Raw genomic sequence first — 21,655 nt, 5'->3', positions numbered from 1 at the left:
AAAATTTGATTATTGCATTTAATTTTTTTGTATCACTTAATTTTTTGAAAACATTAGACATTAAGCGTGTTTCCAGTATTCTTTCCATACTTAATTAGTTATATATACTTACCAAATGCAACACGAATTACCTTTTAATACGGTACTATCCTAAAAATTCTTGTCATGTGTAAATTTTTTACTCGTTTTTAGTTCTGTTAGTTTCTGAGGAATGTTTTGATAATAATGGGTATGAATCGCTCCGATGCATATATCCCGATGGTTTAATCAAAAGCATCTCATTTCCATTTTTTTAAAGATCGGTTCATATTTCTTACTTTGACAGTGATAACTGACAATATTTAAGATAGGTTAATTATTGTCTTCATAGTTCATACTTCATAGTCTGTGGTTTCAAGCTTCGCAGCTATGATCCATAATTTTTATAATTTAGATTTTAATTTTTCGCAAAAATAAAATTTAAAATACAGAATAAGTTTACAAAATATATTTGTGCCTTTGTATATAAATACATTAAATATTTTTTTCAAGTTCTGAAGCTTCTGCGTGCAAAAAAAATTATTAAAGCGGAATACTATTAACCTTGCGACACTATGTGGATTTTGGATATAAATTCATTTTTATAGGTTTGTATCAAAGGTTTTCTTTTATAATTATTTAATTTACAGTATATACAATATAACAGTCTATAAAAATATTAAGTATTTAAAAAAATATCAATATAGCTCATTTAATACCCGTATTGGTAACTAAATAAATAAAGGTTCAGTATAATATAATATAAATGACTGAATTTTATTTCTACCCAATAATTATATCTCTTACAATTTTAATACAACAATTTGATTACATAATAGTATTTTTTCTCTTTTATATTTTTTTATTAAACAGATCTTAATAGTGTGTTTCTTATTATTTATCACATTAATTTCTAAGGTTCACCTTATAGCACTAGAGTAAATGGCTTTTTAAACTAAAATTAAAGTCAAAAATAATCAGCAGAAGTGTCAGCCTGTATGGTATCAGAAATGAGACAGCACTTATAAAAGATCATTATTGTCATAGCTGTTTCTGAACAACCATTAAAGAACAATGTTACTTCTCTTTCTATATTTTCTATTTAATTAAGGCAAAATATTTAATCAGAATAAATATTAATCAATCATTGTATATAAAAAAAAATATAGGAGTCAAAATCTTTTTTTTATAATAAGTTATTTATATTAATAACAGCGTCACAGTGGCGGGTTGTGAGCACGGAGCTAGCGGCGCTGCCTCGGGGGGCGGGCGGCCGGGCGACACAATACGTCGCGTCAAGGTGAAGATGTCGTCAGTTTCTGCTCAAGGCGTGGTGGAGCGCGCTTCTGCTGAACTCTCGCGTCGAATCACCGGCCTCGGCCTCCGTGGCAGAAAGCGTTCCCCTGGCGTAGTGGAACGGGTTGCTAACGCACTCTGTGGTCCTGCCTCATCTGCTCCGAGAATACCCCGTCGGAGAAGACCCTCACCGAGACCACTAGTCTGGAGTCAGTTTATATTAGATGAAAAATTTCTTGAAAAGTTTTTTCTTTATTTCAATTCAAATGATAGAAGAACCCTTGCTCAAGTATGCACGAAGTGGAGGGATATTCTGTACTCGTCTACCCGCTGGTGGATGGGTCTTGTTGCCATAGTGGATTTCCGTGAGAGTAGATCTGAGTCTGAATGTTGCATGCAAAGATTTTATAACTCTGTGGTGAGGAGGGGTGTTCGTGGAATGGCTTTGGTGGCGGCATCAGATGAGGACATTAATGAGTTTATTCGAGTATTTCCATTGTCAGCTAACCATGTTAATGCTTTAAGTTTGAAGGGTTGTACAGTAACAGACAGAGGTTTAGAGTGTATTCTGGATCATTTAGAGGTGGGTTCACTTATAGGAATTGTATCATTAAATAATTTATGATCATAAATGCTTTTATTTTGCTTTTTAGGTTCTATTTGAGCTTGAGTTAACAGGCTGTAATGAAATAACAGAGGCTGGTATATGGGCATGTTTAACCCCAAGAATTGTCTCACTCACACTTACTGACTGTATTAACATTGCAGATGAAGCTGTAAGTTATTTGTATTTTGTATGCTTACTTTGCATGGTATAATCCAATAATTAAATAATGTTCTTTGTTTTACCAAATAGGTTGGTGCTGTGGCTCAGCTCTTACCATCATTGTATGAGTTCTCTCTTCAAGCCTATCATGTGACAGATGCAGCTTTGGGTTATTTTTCTCAAAAGCAGAGTGCTTCACTCAGTATATTAAGGCTTCACAGTTGTTGGGAACTTACAAATCATGGGGTCGTAAACATAGGTAAAACAATATTGTTTAAATTACATTTGATAGCTATTAAAGTATGTTTTGGAACAATGGTGATTGTTCTATTCTATACTGTGTGTAAATATTTTTTGACAGTTCACTCATTACCGAACCTAACGGTGCTGTCACTAAGTGGGTGCAGTAAAGTAACAGACGAAGGTGTGGAGTTGGTCGCAGAGAATCTTCCACGTCTAAGAAGCCTCGACCTTAGCTGGTGTCCGCGAGTAACTGATAGCGCGCTGGAGTACATCGCCTGTGATCTCAACCAACTAGAAGAATTGACACTTGACAGGTATATTTATATAATTCTACTTTACTTCGAGTCACCGGATAAGTATATGTTTTTAGCTGTACTTCTCAAATAAATTAAAAATAGAATGTTTCAAAATATTATGTTGTTCAGAACATTTCATGTTTTGATAAATTACCACACATTTTTAGTGTCCAGCAGCAGTTGGTACGTGTCATTAAATTAGAAATCAATTTTAGATCAACCTTACTAAAAGTACATGCTCGTTTCGTACCTGTGAAATACTGCATCATCTACATAAAATTTTAGAATCAGCCAGCAACGTTTAAGGGAAATTTATCTAGCGTTATTTTTATGAGCACCTCACGAGTTCGTTTGTGAAGAATTATAACGTATATTGTACACATTTTTTTTCGCCTAGTGCATTTATTATATTTTCTTATGATAAATCTTCAAGATTGAACGTCAATAATGAAAAAAAATATTATAATCCGTCTCTCAAGTCACAACCTCCTTTAAACACTATGAAATATGTCAACCTATAAATAATTCCTATTAGTGAACCCACCTCTAATATAGGAGAAAATGATTTGAAACTCTTGAAACTGGATTGAAGTTTGTTTGTCGTGTCATATACAACTATCAGTATTTTTTCTTATCTTCCGAGTCTCTGTTCTACGATGGTCATAGTTGTAGTTGTAGTAACCTTGCTCATAGCGGTATAGTTATATCCCCTATGAACAGGCTGGCCCGTTTACTGTAAACTATTTTACATGAAAATAAATGTTTTTTTTAATATCCTTCAAGGTGCGTGCACATAACCGACATAGGCGTGGGTTACATCAGCACGATGCAATCTCTGGTCGCGTTGTATCTGCGTTGGTGCTCACAACTCCGAGATTTTGGGGTACAACATCTATGTGCTATGCGCGCATTGCAACTGCTCTCGCTGGCCGGTCTGTATAAGTATACATTTTTTTAAATTGTTTGTACTAGTTAAATTTTCTATGAAATACAGTGAAACTCAGTTAATTGGAACTAATTGGAATTGGAAAATTGAACTAAAAATTATGTATCATTTATTGAGGGTATCCATCTATCCAGTTTTACAATTAAGCAGCTTTAACATTGTAGTTGCCTCATTTACAGAGGCCCCGGCCTATATAAGTCAAAATGTACTATTATTCCATTTTTAGGGGTGGAAATATTGATAAAAATTCGTATTTTCGGTCTTACGTCGGAATTTAATTATAAAAAAATGCATTGTTAAAACATGAGATAGTAATAACAAACGAATCATGAGCGCATTACATGCAATTTTTTTAAACAAACGTGTCAAACCCTGTTCCAATCTGTCTCACGTATAGATAAATTTGAGCTACAGAGTCCTAATCATAGAGGCTAACATCGAAAAAATCATAGAATTCAAATCTCCATTAATTAGGTTCGAAACGCCCTATCAATAAAGGTAATTTAATGGAAAAGTACCAAGACCTCATTGTAACTCTCAATGATAGAGGTTTCTAATTTAACCAGGTTTCACTGTACTACAGATAAAAAAATAAAAAGACCACCCCATTTTTGCCTGTGACTTAATTTAAAATGATATTAAATGTCCCTATTTTTCAATATAACCTAATGTGCGTTACTATAAAACATAGAGCGTTGAAAATACGTGTTTACATTAAATAGAGTCATCTTTTTTCTTAATAAAGATTGTTTTCCTATATATATTGGTTTTCCTTAGGCAATTTTTATTTTCGGTTGAAGACTAACGTTTTATGCATATAATTAACAAAACAACTAACTTGATAACAAACATGGTTACGCTTGCTATCTTTGGTCCACGATTAATAATAAAGCCGAATTAGCGTTTTTTATTTGTCGTGAAGTAAGGCGCTTATGTAAAAAACAATTAGTAAACTTTAGGAATTCATGAGCACTACTTATGAGCCTAGTAGAGATAGTCACAAATACAAAAATACACTGATTAGAAGATAAATAATTGAATCCTCGTCTGCCACTCTTTTTAATCGCTAACTCATACAAATTGTTTGAATTGGAGCAAATCAATCCCAAGGATTACGATAATTTAAATATTCGTCAAATTTATAAAATTTGTTTTTGCTTGCTTTTATTTATGTGGCAATATTCAATACAACCAATTATAAACGGAGTAAAAAGTGGTGAAAGTTTAAAGGCTGGAGATACAATCACCAATTCAATACTACTTTGTTTTGAAGTAAAAAAGACAAAACTGACAATTCCAGGGTGCCCATTGCTAACGTCAGGCGGTTTGTCCAGTTTGATACAGCTCCGTCAATTACGAGAACTTGAATTGACGAATTGTCCAGGGGCTTCGCCAGAACTATTCGATTACCTGCGGGAACACCTGCCCAGATGTGTCATCATAGAATAATATGCGTAGGTATTACTTCAGGGATTGCACGTGGCTTGTGTAGCAACTAAGAAAGTGTTCTTGTAAGAATTTGAATTCTGAAACGTTTTTCAACATTTATGAAATTCTATGATTGTTGAATATTCTTGAGCATCTAAAATTGTCATACTTTATTGGTATAGAACATTACCTTGATACTTGATACAACCATAGACTTTACTTGTCACTGAATTCAAACTATATGTTACAGAAAATGACAAGTCTGCTGAATCTGTTAATAATCTATACTTGATATGTGGTTACAAATGACCCTGGAGTGTTGCCATATGCACTATTTCCGTTAACAATCATTAAATCATCTAATTTATGATAAAAAGTCTTGTTCTAAAATATTAAAATATTTTTTTTATTTGAATTACAAATTAAATGGTCATAGTGCATGTGCCTCCGAAGAGTAAAATTTATATTCAATATAAAATAAATATACAGTATTTGCTAATAGTCAATTTTTAAAGTTGCAATATGCGTTATTCGATTAAGACTAATCTGAATCTCAAAATGACTATTTTCGATATATTTTTAGCTTCATATTTTCACTACGCTATTTGTGTGGTGCTGAATGCTAATTTAAGTTTGACCAATTGTACGCTTTTCACGAGACTTGGATTTATTGCATAAGACTACCGTTCTCTATGTATTGTACAGAAGTAGCGTTATTATAGTATAGCTCAAATTTCCGAATATTATTTTTAAATATATTTACGGCGATTTTTTTATAAAGCAGTGAAGTGTTTGTTATCGTTTTTATGTTCTTTAATTCTAAAAATGTTCGCGCGATTGTAGCGCTTTAAGGGTGAACTAACAAGAGATGGCGAAAAGACGCATAAACATAAGATACATAGCAGTGCAATTTGGTATTTAATTTAGAGAATCGCCTTATTGATCATTATGATATATTAAGAACTTAGTCTCTAAATAAAACTATGAATGAGTGTATTATTTAGCATAAATCTCTAGATTTTTGCACCGCAATATCCCACCTAATTATATTTGCTCAAGTTTCTCTTAACTGCGGAACGTTACGTATGTGATTAATCGCTTTCATTATCTATTAATCAAATTTAAAAAAAAATTACGTGGATACAATAAAAGATTTCTAGTTTGTATAGAAGTTATGTATATGAACTAACTCATCGACAGCTTCTTAAAACTTATCACGGCAAATTACAATCGAAAACAAAATCTAAGTAAATGTGACAAAGTTTGAAAGGCTGACATAAAAATGGCTTCGTTAAATATTTGTATGAAGATTCTTACAGATCGCAAAATTAATAGTTTTCATACAAATGTGTAATGAAGAGGTTTTGTATGGTAGCGTTTTATACTTTATCTAACTCATTGTAAGGCTACTGTAGTGCTACTGTTGGCAAAGTGTTGCATGTTAACGACTGCGTAGAATATTTGTACGAAATCTTGTTTTGCTTGAAAAGTGGTTCCGTTTAAATTATTGACTAAGGGAGCGTTCAAGTATTACGTCACGCAATTTTTGGAGATTCTTGCCCCCCCCCCCCCCCATGAAACGCGCCGTAACGTTTCTGTATCCAATAGTAAAACGTTTCGTGACCAACCCCAGTGACTCTTTATACCTTACCATTATGTGGTGTAAAGTACTGGAAAGTGCAAAATAATATAACAATAATGCGTAATTCAATTCCCGGCCCGAATCATAACGTTTTACAAGAGGACCCCCCCCCCCCTCCACATTCGTTAAGTAATACTTGAACGCTCGCTAACTACTGACTATAATTAGTTGGCCTCAGATAATTCATCCACATATTTTGTCATTGCTGTCATTAAAAAAATGCCGGTGTATAAGACTAAATAAATAATTAATATAAATTTAATTAACAGGATCCAATATTATAGATGTTAATAACATGAAACCTATATAACCATTTGGTAAACAATATTGAACTATAATGTCTGCTATTTCTAGTTTAAGTCTAGTCAAAAAATTATGTTTAGTTATCTAACATATTGTGGTTCTTATGTTAATATGTGTGACTGGTATGCAATACCTATACTAAACAAGTATGTTAGGAGATTTAAAGTTCAGACATTTTTGCTAACTATACATGTTTGCCTGTATGCGTAAGTCGTTCACACATAGGGGTCTTGAGATAAAATCACTATTCGAAAGGTAATTAGGTAAAATTATATGGGAATGACAGCTCACGCTTAGTCACGTGACCATTTTAACCATTTTGTGTCAAGCCCATGGAACCAAATATGTTATATCTCGCTCTCTCATATTAAATCTTTCTCTCTCTTAAATAATAATTGGTAAAAATATTTTGTCTAATCAGTTATTTGAGGAATATCAACTATAATTTCGTAATGATTCTTTGATTTTTATTATTTAAAACTCTGGTAAGGCCTATTCTATAACATGTTCTTTTGACAAACGGTTCTATGAGAAATATGGCGGTATTTTGATCAAAGAAATCGGGCATATTTTCGTAACTCTGTCTAAAAAATCTGCAAAAATAAAGATCTAAATCTCAGCTTGGATATTGGCGGATATTTAACTCATGAAGTTTTATTGCGTTTAAAACATAAAAATTACACTTGACCTTAAATATCGCGCGTCAAATTAGTTGCATAATTCTGTACATAACGTACAACCTGTTATATGTGCGTCGTACACGGAATAAATAAATAAGGTTGAAAACGCCTTTGGTCGAATGTATTAGGAGTGAAACGCTTACTTGACATACACAAGCTCTAAGTGACGTCGCCAATATTTTACTTTTTTAAAAGCATAACAGGTTATTTATTATCTCTTAATATATATGTGTTTTAGCAAGTATTAACTTTTGATTATTTTTTTTAGTTACTGAAGTATCATATTTACTGCATCCCAACTTTTACTATATTTTTACAGATACTAGATATGTGTACGTAGTCAATTCTCGAATAAAATATTTTAATAGACGCAAAAACGGTATGTTATTGCTCACTAGAACACGGACGGACTTCGTGTGGAGACACCAGTTTTATGGTCTCTAAAGAAATGATAATTATTATACAATCAAATTTATATAGATTCCGCTTAATAAATACGTTTGTCCGTGGGCAATATTACTAGAAAAAGTATTGACCATTTAGAAGCACAATAGCTATAAGTAATAAAATTATTCCGTAATTTTTAAATTTTCGTTGATAATACTAAAATGCCCTTATTACTACGTTACAAAGTTATTATTATGATATTTTTTTAGGTTTATGATTTTTCTAGTTTTTTTACAAATTTTATTACTATACCGTCCGAATCTTATGTACAAGTGTGTGAATGTGTGTGTTAAGTGTGCATGATAAATATTAAAGGTAACAATACTGAACAGAGGTTTTGTATTAGAAGATTTAACAAGTATATATGATTTGTGGTTAATTAATCGTATCGAGACATTATAGACACAGTAGAAAGTAGATAAAACATTTCATCTTAAGAAATTCTTTAACAAAACTACGTAAAACCAGCAATATTATGAAATAGGCGTGACTCTTAACGTATGTAGCACTAGTGTAGCTTGTTTAAATACTTATATATATGTATATGTTCTCACATTATTCTCAAATATTTGGTGTTGTGTAGAATTTTATTTTGCCCTAATAGTAGAGTGCTCATTCTGTACATAGTTCGTGACAAATAATTTAAAATTCAAATAAGACTTATAACGTTGTTTAGACGATAATTCTGGTAATGGAAATGGTTGTAATTAAACAATATAAGCAATAATATTTGTCTATTTATAACGTATTACGCAGCGTTTTACTACTACTAGACAACTCTGGGCAACAGCACCATTAAGAATTCGAAGTCATCCTTTTACAACTTTACCTTGAAAGTATTGTCACTGCGTGGTCTGAATCTATATTTTTGTATATGTGTGGTAGCTATTTAATTATCAATTTAGCATTTATTAAATGTACTTGTGTGTTTTATTTGTGGCTGATATTTGAATTTTGTGTTGAACCTTATTCCTTATGAGTTGAAAAAACATGGTTATGTACTTAAATATGTATGTCTTTTATATTTTAGGTAGCGTGTTTATTTGTAAATTACTAAGTGAGATGTTATAGTGCAATATAGATGTACTGTTTTAAAACGTGTTTTAATTATACAGGCTATGAAGCTAAAAACCTTGTTTTTTGTTACCGGCTAATTAAACAATTTATTAATTTTAACAAATATGCACGTTAATTATATTTCTATGATTTTAAGCAGAACTTTCGTCGAGATGGGGATTGTCACGTGTGACTGAAAACTATAATTTATAGTCCTTCCCTATTTATAAACCTATGGTAAAAAATATTCAAGGGATTTTATCTCACACTCAGGGACCCGAACATTTGCTTGACCCTTGCTTATCGCACTCATTACTTTGTAGGTACAGTATCTTAAAACATCCAGGTGTAGGGCCGATGTATCTATACTCTGGGTCTATGCCTCATTTGCTTTTTGTCTGCTGTCTGTTGGATTGTGTTTGTCTGTGGTTGTCCGACTCTAGTGTAAACTATCATATTATCTGTGTGCGTTGTGTTTTGGCGCGTAAGCTAGCAGCAGCTGTTGTTTTCCTACCTTTTTGTTTATTACACCTATTTTGCTAATAACTCATAGGAAAACTAATATAAAATGGATATTATAGATACAATAAAATCAAACAAAGCTTACGTGAAGTCCAAAAGCATAGTCAAGAATTGGGAAAATGAATTTAAAATTAAGAATTCGCGTTTACCTTCAAAGTTTGATATAAAAGAAGCTCCGGCCAGTATTAAATATGCTTATAAAAAGTATTTTCAACTTAAAAGTGCAGCACTTGAAAATTCATTGTCCATTTGTGACATAGATGATGAACCTCTAAAATCGCCAGAATCATTAAGGTTAACAGAATGGTCAAGTAACACCGCGCAAGACGATAGTTTTCAAGAAATACCGATGCCGATGTTACCTTCTGACAAAGAATTAGATAGAATTCTATCTGTAAAACAATCAAATGAACCACACGTTACTCAAACTAAGTTCAGTGAAAATTTATCTAAGAAATTATTTCACAATCGAAAGTTTTCCATTCGAAATCCAAGGAAGTTATCTGTCTCTAGAAGTTTTTCACAGCCAAATAATGAAAATTATTCAGATAACTCATTTGAACAACAAAATACCAGTTTGTGTTTAACTTCATCAACTAGTCAATTGCAAGAAAAAACAGGGGCTAATTCTGTTTTGAGTAGTACTGACAGTTTATATTGTATTAATAATAATGAAAAAACTGAAAGCACCCTATGTTGTACTTCCAGTGTTATTGATAATAAAAGTTATAAGAATAATAATATTAAAGGAATGTTTACTTCAATAAATTCTTTAAATGATACATCTTCAGTGAGACAATTAAACTCAGGATGGCTTCAGAGAGCACTTGGCACATCAGAGCTAAATAAAGAATCTATTAAAAGTCATAGTCATGAAAAGTTAGGTTTAAGTAATGTTACTATTCAAAACCTGTCTGAGAAAAGTGCTGAGTATGTAGAAAACAGTGCATCTGAAGATGAAGATGAATCTATCAAAAAATTAAAACCAGCCCTCAAAAAAAGAAAATTAATGATAGACCATAATACAACTGAGAGTGAGAGACACATGAATATCAATACAGATAAATGTGATATACAAAGCAAAAAATTAAATGTTAAAAAATCTCAAAAAAATTATACAGTTAAAAATAGGGTACAGTCATGTAATGATAATATAAATTCTGAACCACCTGACATTTCAGAATATTTACCCTTTGGTTTAAAAGAAGTAATTACTCCCAGGCACTCTAATGTTACAGACATACTTGACTTAGTAAGTGACAAGCAAGATCAAGAATTAAAAGAAAGTAAAAGTAAATTAGAAGTTCAATTTGAAAAGAAGATTGAAAATGGATCCTTAAATGAAAATTTTGTTAGAATTAATATAGAAAAAAAAGTTTATGCTAGAGGTAAGAAATCAATGAAATATTCTACATATAAAAAAAAATTGTGGAAGGATAAAAAAGCTCTACACTCTGGTATGGAATTTCCGGAATCTGGTAAAATTACCTGTTTTAAATGTGGTCTTAGTGGTCATATGGCCCGTTACTGCACAAGTCAAAAAGAAAATGCCTTACTTCCCTTAAATGATAACTGTGAAGAAAGTGATATGCCTACACTCGAAGATATGGAGAAAATTGTAAATAAACCATCTGATACCACCACTAAGGATGAATTGCATGCTTGTCTTTATGAGGCCAGTAGAATACCAGAAACATTTAAAATGTTGCTTGATACACCAAGTGAGGACTACATCAAACCAATTCTTTCTAGCCCTGATGAAGCATCTGAAGAGTTATACAATGCGCTAGAGTTGTTCGGTCATAAACAATTTCGCCCAGGTCAAGAAAAAGCAATAAAGAGAATATTATGTGGGCTATCCACTTTACTCATATTATCAACAGGAGGAGGAAAATCTTTGTGTTACCAATTGCCTGCATATATTTATAGTAAATATTATAAATGCATAACATTAGTTATATCTCCACTGGTCTCATTAATGGAAGATCAAGTATTAAGTATGCCAGAATTTCTAAAAGCAGGTTGCTTACACACAAACCAACCTCCTACTCAGAGGCAAAAAATTGTTGAATTAATAAAAGATGGTCAGATTAATATATTGTTAATTTCACCTGAAGCACTTATTTCTAGTGACACCTCAAATGGATTTTCAGGATTATTTAAATCTTTGCCTCAAATTGCATTTGTCTGCATTGATGAAGCCCACTGTGTCTCTCAATGGAGCCACAATTTTAGACCTAGCTATTTGATGATTTGTAGAGTTTTGAAAGAAAAGTTAAACATTAAATGCATTCTTGGACTTACTGCAACAGCCAGCAAGACAACAATAAAAAGTGTTATAGAGCATATCAAAGTCCCAGATGGTGAAAATGGGGTTGTGATAAATCCATCACTACCAAGTAATTTATATCTGACCATGTCTTTTGAAAAAGATAAAGATAGGGCATTAGTTGCATTGTTGGGATCTGAAAAGTTTAGTTCTTTTGATTCTATAATTGTATACTGTATAAGAAGAAATGAGTGTGAGAGAATAGCTGCTGTGATAAGATCCTGTTTATCTCAACCAGGCAAGGTTAATATGGAGCCAAAAACGAAGAAACGTAAAAGAATGTCATATATTTCAGAAGCCTATCATGCTGGTATGTCAGCAGCTCAACGTAAAAAAATCCAAAAACATTTCATGGATGGCACACTTAAAATTATAGTAGCAACAGTTGCTTTTGGTATGGGTATAAATAAGTCTGATATAAGATGTATTATTCATTATAATATGCCACCTAGCTTTGAATCATATGTTCAAGAAGTTGGAAGAGCTGGTCGGGATGGTAAACCAGCATACTGTCACGTTTTCCTGAGCCATAACAGGAATAGCGACAAAAATGAATTGTTAAAACACATTTATTCCAATTCAATTGATAGACCTATTATAAGAAAACTAGTACAGAAAGTGTTGCTTCCTTGCAAATGTTCACCAGCTTCTGATAGTGATGAAAATATAGAAAAAGTTTTTAAGTGCCAAGGACATGAAGTTGGAATACCAATTGAAAGTACAGTTGAAGAACTTGATTTACCATCAGAAAATATTTCTACTCTTTTGTGTTACATAGAATTGCATCCAAAACACTATATTAAAGTATTGAATAATGCTTATACTATGTGTAAAATATCCTCATATGGTGGCCCTATTAAAATACTTGAAGCAGCTAAAAATAGTCCACCACTGGCAATGGCATACTTAATTGAAGGTAAAAGAAACACTGAGGTAGTTAATCAAAGTCTATTAGAATTTAATGTTATAGAAGTTGCTGCAGCTTTAGGTTGGGAAAGTGGCATGACAAAATACCATTTGAAAAACTTAGAATGGAATGTTCGTAACGGTATATCGAAAAGATCATCTTTAAAAGTTGAATTTCATACTTTAGGCTTTAAAGTTAAAGCTCAAGGTGATCTTAGTTCCTCTGAATTAGATGGACTGTTAGATGATTTGCATAACATTGTTTTAAACCAAGAAAAACAAATGTTATATCAACTTGAAGAAATAAATAATTCTTTCAATCAACTTTGTACAACAACAGGTGAAATATCTCATATGTCAGACAACACTCTTCAGGAAAAGTCTGATTTATTAAAAAGTATTATAAATAACTACTTCGCAAGAGAGGAAATTTTGCCCAGTAATATAGTAATTGAACCACGTCCGCTAGATGTTGAACAAATAATAGCTGATGTGAGAGCACTTATTGCAACATATAAAGATTGTTCATTTTCGGGTAGAAGTATAGCAAGAATATTTCATGGGATTTCATCGCCCAACTATCCTGCCCTAGTATGGGGCCGATGCAGGTATTGGCGTTTACATATAGGAGAAGATTTTAACGGTATTATAAAAATTGCGACTCAACAAATAATTCAAATGAAAATGTAACCAATTATTATCTTAAATAAAAAAAAATTATAACAACTCTTTGCAATTTTTTTAATTTGTTTTATTTATTAATGTATCAATGCTACATGCTTTACTAGTTAAAATCACAGTATCATACTGTTTCTTGTTATGCTAGCATAAAAAATGATTGCAAGGTTACTTATCACCATCAGTAGTTGTCATTGGCTTAACAATAGGGTGGCATTGCTGGCAAAATGCCAATAAACTTTATTAGATTGTGGTCTAAACTTTATTACTTAACTTGACCAATAAACTTTATTAGATTGAGATATTAGGTCCTTAAACATGAAATTGGCGTATTTCGTACTGGCCACTTTAATCACGATGTTCTCCTCTTTGGTAAGGAATTTCAAATTCAACTTTGTACAGCTATTTACTCATGTATTTGTGCTTCGTTGACCGTCATTCATTTATATTGTTTTTTCTTCTGTTTTTTCTGTTTGCGTCACTCATTTTACAAAATGGAAAACTTAAAGTATCGCATTATTTACGAGTACGAGTTCCGCCGTGGCATAAATGATGGTGAATGATGTGTATGGCGGTCATGTTGCAAAAGAAAACACAGTTCGTTTTCGTTCTGAAAATTTCGACCTGCAGAACAAGCCCCGTGGACGGCCTGAGACCCAAGTTGATAATGAAGTATTGAAGGCTATTGTGGAAGAGGATCCATCGCTAACCACGTCCGAGTTAGCTGCAGGCTGCGGTGTCAGTGATAAAACTGTTTTAATTCACTTGAAGCAAATTGGGAAGATTAAAAAGCTTGAAAGGTGGGTGGGTACCTCACGAATTGACTGAAGCAAACCTGTAAACGCGCGTCGACTGCTGCGTTACATTACTGAACCGGCACAATAATGAAGGCATTTTAAACCGAATCCTTACCTGTGATGAAAAATGGATTCTTTACGATAATCGGAAGCGCTCAGCGCAATGGTTGGATCCTGGCCAGCCAGCCAAATCCTGCCCCAAGCGAAAATTAACCCCAAATACTTGTAAGCGTTTGGTGGACTAGTGCCGGTATTGTTCATTGCAGTTTTCTCAATTCTGGCCAGACTATTACGGCTGATGTCTATTGTCAGCAATTGCAAACCATGATGGAAAAGTTAGCGGCTAAACAACCAAGACTGGTCAATCGCTCCATGCCACTGCTACTTCACGACAACGCTAGACCACACACACTGAACAACAAACGGCTACCAAATTAGAAGAGTTTCAATTGGAATGTCTAAGACATCCTTCGTACTCCCCGGACCTTGCTCCAACAGCTTACCATTTTTTTCGAAATTTGGACAACTTCTTGGAAAAAAATTAACTGTGATGGGGCAGTCCAAATATCAATAAAATCTGTGAAGGAGTCACAGGCAGGATTTTTTAGTAAAGGGATCAATGAACTACCTATGAGATGGCAAAAGTGCCTAGAAAACAATAGTTCATACTTTGATTAATTAAATATATTATATTTAAAAATATTCGACTTTTTGTTCCTCCCATACAAAACGCCAATTTTATATGTAAGGACCTAATATAAACTTTAACTTGAGCAATAACCTTTAATAACGAAATGTAAACCTTATTATATTGTGATATTAACTTGGTATACAGTGGCGACACAAAAGGGTGGCAGGGCTGGCAAAATGCCACAGGCCCCCGACCCAAGAGCTCAAATTTATTTTATTTTATTGTAAATGTATGCAGGTTTCCTCACGTTTCCTTCACCGAAAAGCTAGCGAATAGATGATGAATGCATTGAGATATTATGTTGTATGGTTGAATGCAATACGCATTGGGGTAGCGTGGGGACTACAAACCTTTTCGCCTAAGAGAATTGTGGCATTAGTGGGACATATACAACGTGTAATAGAGTACACTGAAAATCTCGAAGTTCATTAAAATTAAACTGAGTACAACGTGACGATTTTTATTGATAGGGCCCTATCAAAAGAATTTGCCACGGGCCCCAGATGATAAAGTTACGCCACTTATAGTAGTCATACAAGACTTAATTGTGATCAATGTTTCGTTAATAAAACAAGTATTTTGTAATGTTTTTTTATTAATAACTAGTATAACAGCTATGGAATATAGCCTCAGAACTTATAGTAGCGCAAATCTAGTCAGAAATAACAAATAAGTAGGTAATCTATAATAACAGATATTTACTTACATAACCTTAATTTAGCACAAGACGAGCCCTTTTTAAAGCAATATTAACAATATGTAAAACCTGACTTTAAAACTAATTATTTGAAATTAAAAATAAATAATTAATGTTATCACATTTCGAAAACGCTACAATATAAGCTATAACAGTAAATAATTATTTTAAATATAGATAGTACAGCTTATTGAAATTAAATTTAAAGATTATTGATATTAACTAGGTATCAAAATGTTGAGTAACGTATGAATTCTTTAACAAAACTTGAAATTTTGTGGGCAACGATACTTAATTTTAAGAAGCAAAACATTTTTGTGCAGTCACTAACTGAATATATTATAAATATGTATGTTATTAAGTACATTTCTTCTATTTGTATTGCCTTCTTTTAAGCTTTAAACATTAGATATATCATACAATCAGGATTTATTACATAATCTTACTTAAAGGCAGTTTAGTAGTTTGACAGACATTTTATGCAAGATATAAACATTGAAGTAACAATATGCAGATACTTTTATTATTCTAATCAAATAATTATACCTGAGATTTTATTAGTTGCTTTTAATAAAACCTACATTTACTTGGTAAAATTTTTTGGTGCCTCAGGAATAAAAGAAGTAACTAATTAACACAAATTTGGGTAAATCTAAGTGACTTTGTTTTGAAAAAACAAGTACCTACTTCCATAAATATAAAAACATGTAACTGTTTAACCAATTATTTAAAGTTTTGTCTCATTTCAATACATTTTAAACGTTTTGAAAAATTACAATATTCCATCTTAATCAATTACAAGAAACTATCTGGCATAATTAGCAAAAATGAATTCCATCAAATGCAAAAAGTTAATAAGCTCAAAATAAAACAACCGCATTAACACTGTAAGTTATAATAAAAATTAAATAACTGTGTGCAATATTTACAATAATTATTTTGTGACTTATACAGAAAGCGAAACAAAACTATTGTATTGGGCGATATTTCGTTTCAATATATCTGCACAAAGTCCTAGCACTCGCTCGAATCTGTCAAATGAAATATATATTATTGTATTTCACACAGTAAACTTACCAAACCCATTTATTGAAAAAAATATACTCACAACAATATAAGTATATAGGCTTTTAAATATCTGATAATAGTTTGACGAAAGAATAAACGGTAATTTTTTGACGTTGATTCTACAGAGATGAAGACAGTGCACATAAATATGTAGTTCCAAAACTTTAACCAGAACCCAGTATTATTTGCCTTTCAGACCGAATTAAGATGTAGTATTATATGATGTAAAGATATAATTAAGCAATAATATAATGAAATAAAGAAAAATCAATACTAATTAAACACAAAACGCAAAAAAGATTATCCGTGTACAGTGTAAACTCTTATGTAACGTCGCTCGATTTAACGACAAACAGCATCGAAATTACTCAGCTTTGGTTAGTTAAGCTTGTCTTTCATATAATGATACATAGCTTTACACACACCGTCAATAACGACAATTAAATAATAAAAAGTTCTTTTTAAGATGCCAAAATTAATTACATATGCGTAGCTGTGTACGTTCTTTTGTCGCTTTATTGTCGTAGTCAATAATAAACTCGACTGTCTGCGTCATACGTACCAACCATTCTAAGAAATACGTTCTTTTATTTAAAAATTGGGATTGCTTGCAAGTGCTTTATCACGAAGATAGCGCAAGAAATTAATAAAATAAGTAAAAAAAATACATTATTGTATAAATACATCATAGCAAAAGATGTCAGACGAAAATAACGAAACGCAATAGCGTTCAAATAAGAATTGTTTTTTTTTATGTAAATACTAACACTAAAATATACTGTGTGAAATAAACTGTTTCTTTTTCTAATACAGATTTTTCTTCTTTTCATTTAACGACAACCCTTTGTAACGTCAAAATATGCACAGTGCCTTGAGTGTCGTTATGTAGAGTTTACACTGTATATATATAAACTCTATTCCAAAACAAAACTGGCACTTAAGAAAATTTACGTTGTACGGTAGATGTCAGTTAATTAATTTAATTGTGACGTAGTCTGTATACTTATAATCGTGTAATACGTACGTGCGTAGTGAATTCTGGCTATTTTTTGATAATTTCTCTAAATCCGATGTACACGGCCAAACAATAACTGGTCGGTACTTTTAAAAATGAAATAGTTAAAAATATTAGTGTAGGCAGTTGAATTTAAATTAATTAACTGAAATCGACCTTAGAAGGTAAATTTTCTTAGGTGCCCGTACTTGTGCAAAAGAGTTTATATATCCTTTAAACTGTTTGTTACTTTCACTGTTTTCTCTATAATTCTGATTCTAGCAAAAAGTATCTGTGTTTGTTCAATAATGTTTAGTAGGGTTTATATAAGTCCTAGGTTATCAATCATATACCAATATTTGCTTACACTATATACTTATAAGAAGGTTTTCCAAATTTGTTTTTTTTGTGCACTTAGTTTTAATGCGAAAAAGAAATCTTTAAACCTCATCAAATATTTCCTACCAATGTTTGGTCTAGCACCTGTTAATAATATCATGATATACCTGGCTCGATCCAGTTTAACACATTTGAGTTGTCCATCTGCCTTAACCGTCGCTGCGCGCGGTCTGTCCAGTAGAAGCGCGATTTCGCCGAAGTAATCCGACGGTCCGAGTCTTCCGACTTCCACTGCCGCACCTTCCGCTTCACCACCACGTTGCTGGAGTACTACAGCTGTACCTGTATTTCAGAGTATTTTAGCTCTCAGACATAAGATTAATCATTAAAGACGTAATCGTTGTATATTCAAAAAAATATAATTCATGTAGCAACTTTTGATACAATATATTTTACTAAAATACATAGAATGATTTTAAATCATAATTTATATGCCTATATGGTTTGGGATTTGTGATAATTTGCCATAAAACAACATAAAATCTTTTTTGTATGTTCTGTAAGATTTTATAGATGTAAGTAATTTTTTTTAAATTTTTCTAAAATCGTTGAAAATGTACAAACCTTCTACAATAATATAAAAGTCATTTCCTGGTTCACCCTGTCGCACAATTATTTCACCATCATTAAAGGATACAGGCTCAAGAGCATCTGCGACTGTAAGGCGCTCCCATTTTTCGAGACTTTCTGAAATGTCATAAGAGGTTATATATAGGCATGTTTCATTTGTATTACTAGACTTCTCAGTTTATGTGAAATTCCTTTGACTGATATTGAAATATGAATTGTTTCAGAAAAGTATACTTATAATATGCATTTATAAAATATCTACATACTTACCAAGGATGGATACCCGCGATAGAAATTCGTCATACATGCGTCGTTTCCTTATTGTGGAACCCATTAGTATTCTTCTGTATGAATCCCGATCAAGTCCCCAAAGCTTTAGTGGAGTACGGGCTCTAACCGTTGCTGCGCGTGGTGTACCATAGATAAGTGCTAGTTCACCAAAACTACCTCCTTCTCCTATTGTTGTTACTACTTCGCCATTTACCAATACCTGAAATCCATGATCATTGTGGGAAGAAATTAAAACTGTCTTTATATGTCAGATAGACTATTTAATTAAATTTACAATTAAATATCTTCTGTTTTAAAATTGTAAACTTTAGAAGACTGACATAGGTGGCGTGTTAACAACTTTTTCAAAATGTCATGTTTCTTAAATACTGTTAAATAAAGCATCCCAAACTATTTGTCAGTGACAGGTAAGAGATGAAAAAGAAATTGGAATCCACAGCTTTAGAATATAAAAATTCTTCAGTTTAGTCATGCACAATAATTAATTTCCACAGTAAACAATTTAATTTCATTATTGATTACTTAAGCACCTAAAAGTACATTATTAAATATACTATTGTGTAGTAAAAGAAATAATAAGAATCATAACCTAATATGTAAAAGTAATTGGCTATTCATTGAGAGATTCAATAAATAATGTAACTGTTGGCCATGACTTTGTGCTGTTTCCACAGGATTATTATATATCTATTTCAGAAAACCAACAGCATTGCAAGTCCAAATGAAGTGCAACTCACCTCAACTTCACCAGAATCTATAATATAGAAATTGTCCCCTTCATCACCTTGTTGTATAACCGTTTCCCCAACAAGGCATTGCACAGGAAACATTGCATCAAACATATCCGCTCTTTCGGATTCATCTAAGTGTGTAAAGAGCACATTTGAGGCTATTGCTCTAGATAAGGCACCCATAGTCTTATAGTCTTTTGGCACGACCTGTATAATAGAAGAAGTTTAATTTATTTTCACATAGAACATGTTTTCTTCATAAGAAGATTATGTACTAAATATTATGCTGTTTCTACAAAAAAAACTTAACTGACCTTTTTGACATAACTAGTAGCATCTTCTTCAGTGACAGGCTCGGCACTGATCCCACCACGTCTTCGAGGCAGTTGCCCTCCAAGTACTGGCAGTGGTGACAGCTCTCCATCTGCTTCACCTTCAGATGTTGCTGCAGCAGCAGCTGCTGCCTTAACCTGTTCCTTAAAAATAAAGGGTACTGTAGAATATTAATAAAAATCTGTTGTGCTGGGCTGCTAGAAATATATTAAAGCTAATTACCAAGCTTATTAAATTATCAGAGTTATACAATAATAACAATAGATAATACGGAGTTTGGAACTATGAACCTACTTTAAAGCATTATTTTTCTCACCATTTTTAAGAATCAGAAGATACTAAATGTAGTAGTCTTACGTAAAGGAGACGTTGCTGGAATGACGAGCTACGCAAGTGTGAAAAATTACGTAGATATTAAATTTAGTTAACTCAATATTTGTAGTCTAAATAAAGGCCAACTTTGTGGAATCTTGCAAATCTATTTTGAGTCTCAGCAGCTGTCAACTGGAGCATTGATTGGACACAATACAGACGTCTAGTCAAAATTGTAATAAAATGTTATTACCAATTTCACTGAATTTAAAAGTTCAAACTAAACAATTTATAAACATAAACATTTTAAGTCCTATTTAATGAAAATTAAGTAATGAACTCACTCTTTCTAGTTTTTGAAAATATTGGCGAAGAAATGTCACGGGATCATCAGGCCTATTTAGACAAAGTTGGACGATACAATTTTTTAATAATATTTGAATATTGTGACTTTGGATGTAGTTTTCACATTGATTCAAACATTGTTCCTCCTCTATGGAATCCATTTCTTTAATCATCGCTGCATACTTTAAAAATTAAACAGACTTCATCTCTAATTTACTCCTAATGTTTTGTATTCGTTTTTTTTTTTCACTTTCTGATTTCTCCACAGTTTTAATCTGTCATTTGATTTTTGACTATAAGGCACAGAATATCCACCACACCAATACCACAGAATAATGCATAATTTGTATACAGACTAATACTAGCACAATACTCCATTTTGTGTGGATAACTTTACATAAAATGGGAATGCGCAAATTTACATGTTAATAAGTAAAAAATTTATTTTCTGAATATTTTTCAACAAGTGAATAATATTGTACAATTAAGTTACGAGGAGTGGGCAACAACACAAAAATATGTAATCTACACTCCTATGCAATAATCGAGGGAACGTTACTACGTAATATTTTTAGATACCTAATTACACACGCCACTACCGTATACAAACAAATCTCGTATACAATACTTCTTCATTTTTAATTAAGAATGAGAGCAATACGAAACAAAATTAACCGTTACGTAATTTAATTAGTCTTTGAGATATTGAGCGAGTTTTATGGCCTTACACTTTGAATAACATACATAGGCGAGACTGCTTTTTTAAACCCTTAACTATTTTTAAAGACATTTAAGCGACTATGACGTTCCTTGAAATGTGAACTTGACTACATAACATAATAATACTAATTATACTGAAATAATTCGATAC

At 32.2% G+C, this 21,655-nt stretch overlaps 3 protein-coding genes across 6 annotated transcripts; 2 read left to right on the top strand and 1 right to left on the bottom strand.

The window, feature by feature from the left end:
* The first annotated feature begins 431 nt into the window (after positions 1-431).
* On the top strand, positions 432-9,133 carry LOC123708211 (F-box/LRR-repeat protein 16). The gene is made up of 7 exons (XM_045658794.1): positions 432-626; positions 1,234-1,897; positions 1,968-2,090; positions 2,171-2,339; positions 2,442-2,637; positions 3,403-3,551; positions 4,866-9,133. Exons 2-7 carry the CDS (start codon positions 1,325-1,327, stop codon positions 5,012-5,014), a joined length of 1,359 nt encoding a protein of 452 aa, XP_045514750.1. The 5' UTR covers positions 432-626; positions 1,234-1,324; the 3' UTR covers positions 5,015-9,133.
* Positions 9,134-9,598: 465 nt separating this feature from the next.
* LOC123708558 (ATP-dependent DNA helicase Q4) lies at positions 9,599-13,568 on the top strand. The gene has a single exon (XM_045659331.1). The coding sequence runs from the start codon at positions 9,690-9,692 to the stop codon at positions 13,566-13,568; it is 3,879 nt and encodes a 1,292-aa protein (XP_045515287.1). The 5' UTR covers positions 9,599-9,689.
* Positions 13,569-16,620: 3,052 nt separating this feature from the next.
* On the bottom strand, positions 16,621-21,053 carry LOC123708729 (cAMP-dependent protein kinase type I regulatory subunit). Of its 4 annotated transcripts, none has more exons than XM_045659578.1 (7): positions 20,784-21,053; positions 20,109-20,270; positions 19,801-20,001; positions 19,043-19,262; positions 18,767-18,889; positions 18,310-18,484; positions 16,621-16,772 (listed from the first exon to the last, which is right to left on the bottom strand). In XM_045659578.1, the coding sequence occupies exons 1-7, from the start codon at positions 20,955-20,957 to the stop codon at positions 16,688-16,690; spliced, it is 1,140 nt and encodes a 379-aa protein (XP_045515534.1). In that variant the 5' UTR covers positions 20,958-21,053; the 3' UTR covers positions 16,621-16,687. The 4 variants fall into 4 exon arrangements, with proteins under 4 accessions (XP_045515534.1, XP_045515536.1, XP_045515537.1 ...); XM_045659580.1 differs by having other exon boundaries at positions 20,109-20,264; XM_045659581.1 differs by lacking the exon at positions 20,784-21,053 and adding an exon at positions 20,444-20,615.
* Between the last annotated feature and the right edge of the window lie 602 nt (positions 21,054-21,655).

The sequence above is a fragment of the Pieris brassicae genome, chromosome 4 (assembly GCF_905147105.1).
Source record: "Pieris brassicae chromosome 4, ilPieBrab1.1, whole genome shotgun sequence".
NCBI lineage: Eukaryota > Metazoa > Arthropoda > Insecta > Lepidoptera > Pieridae > Pieris > Pieris brassicae.
Note: the sequence above shows the minus strand (reverse complement) of the source record. Positions and strands in the feature narration are given on the sequence as shown.

Coding starts and splice junctions, on each gene's coding strand:
- LOC123708211 (XM_045658794.1), top strand. CDS start 1,325: ATGTCGTCAGTTTCTGCTCAAGGCGTGGTGGAGCGCGCTTCTGCTGAA. Junction 2,340..2,441: donor TCATGGGGTCGTAAACATAG/GTAAAACAATAT, acceptor ATTTTTTGACAG/TTCACTCATTACCGAACCTA. Junction 2,638..3,402: donor GAAGAATTGACACTTGACAG/GTATATTTATAT, acceptor ATATCCTTCAAG/GTGCGTGCACATAACCGACA.
- LOC123708558 (XM_045659331.1), top strand. CDS start 9,690: ATGGATATTATAGATACAATAAAATCAAACAAAGCTTACGTGAAGTCC.
- LOC123708729 (XM_045659578.1), bottom strand. CDS start 20,957: ATGATTAAAGAAATGGATTCCATAGAGGAGGAACAATGTTTGAATCAA. Junction 20,002..20,108: donor CTACTAGTTATGTCAAAAAG/GTCAGTTAAGTT, acceptor TCTATTATACAG/GTCGTGCCAAAAGACTATAA. Junction 18,890..19,042: donor ATCGCGGGTATCCATCCTTG/GTAAGTATGTAG, acceptor ATGACATTTCAG/AAAGTCTCGAAAAATGGGAG.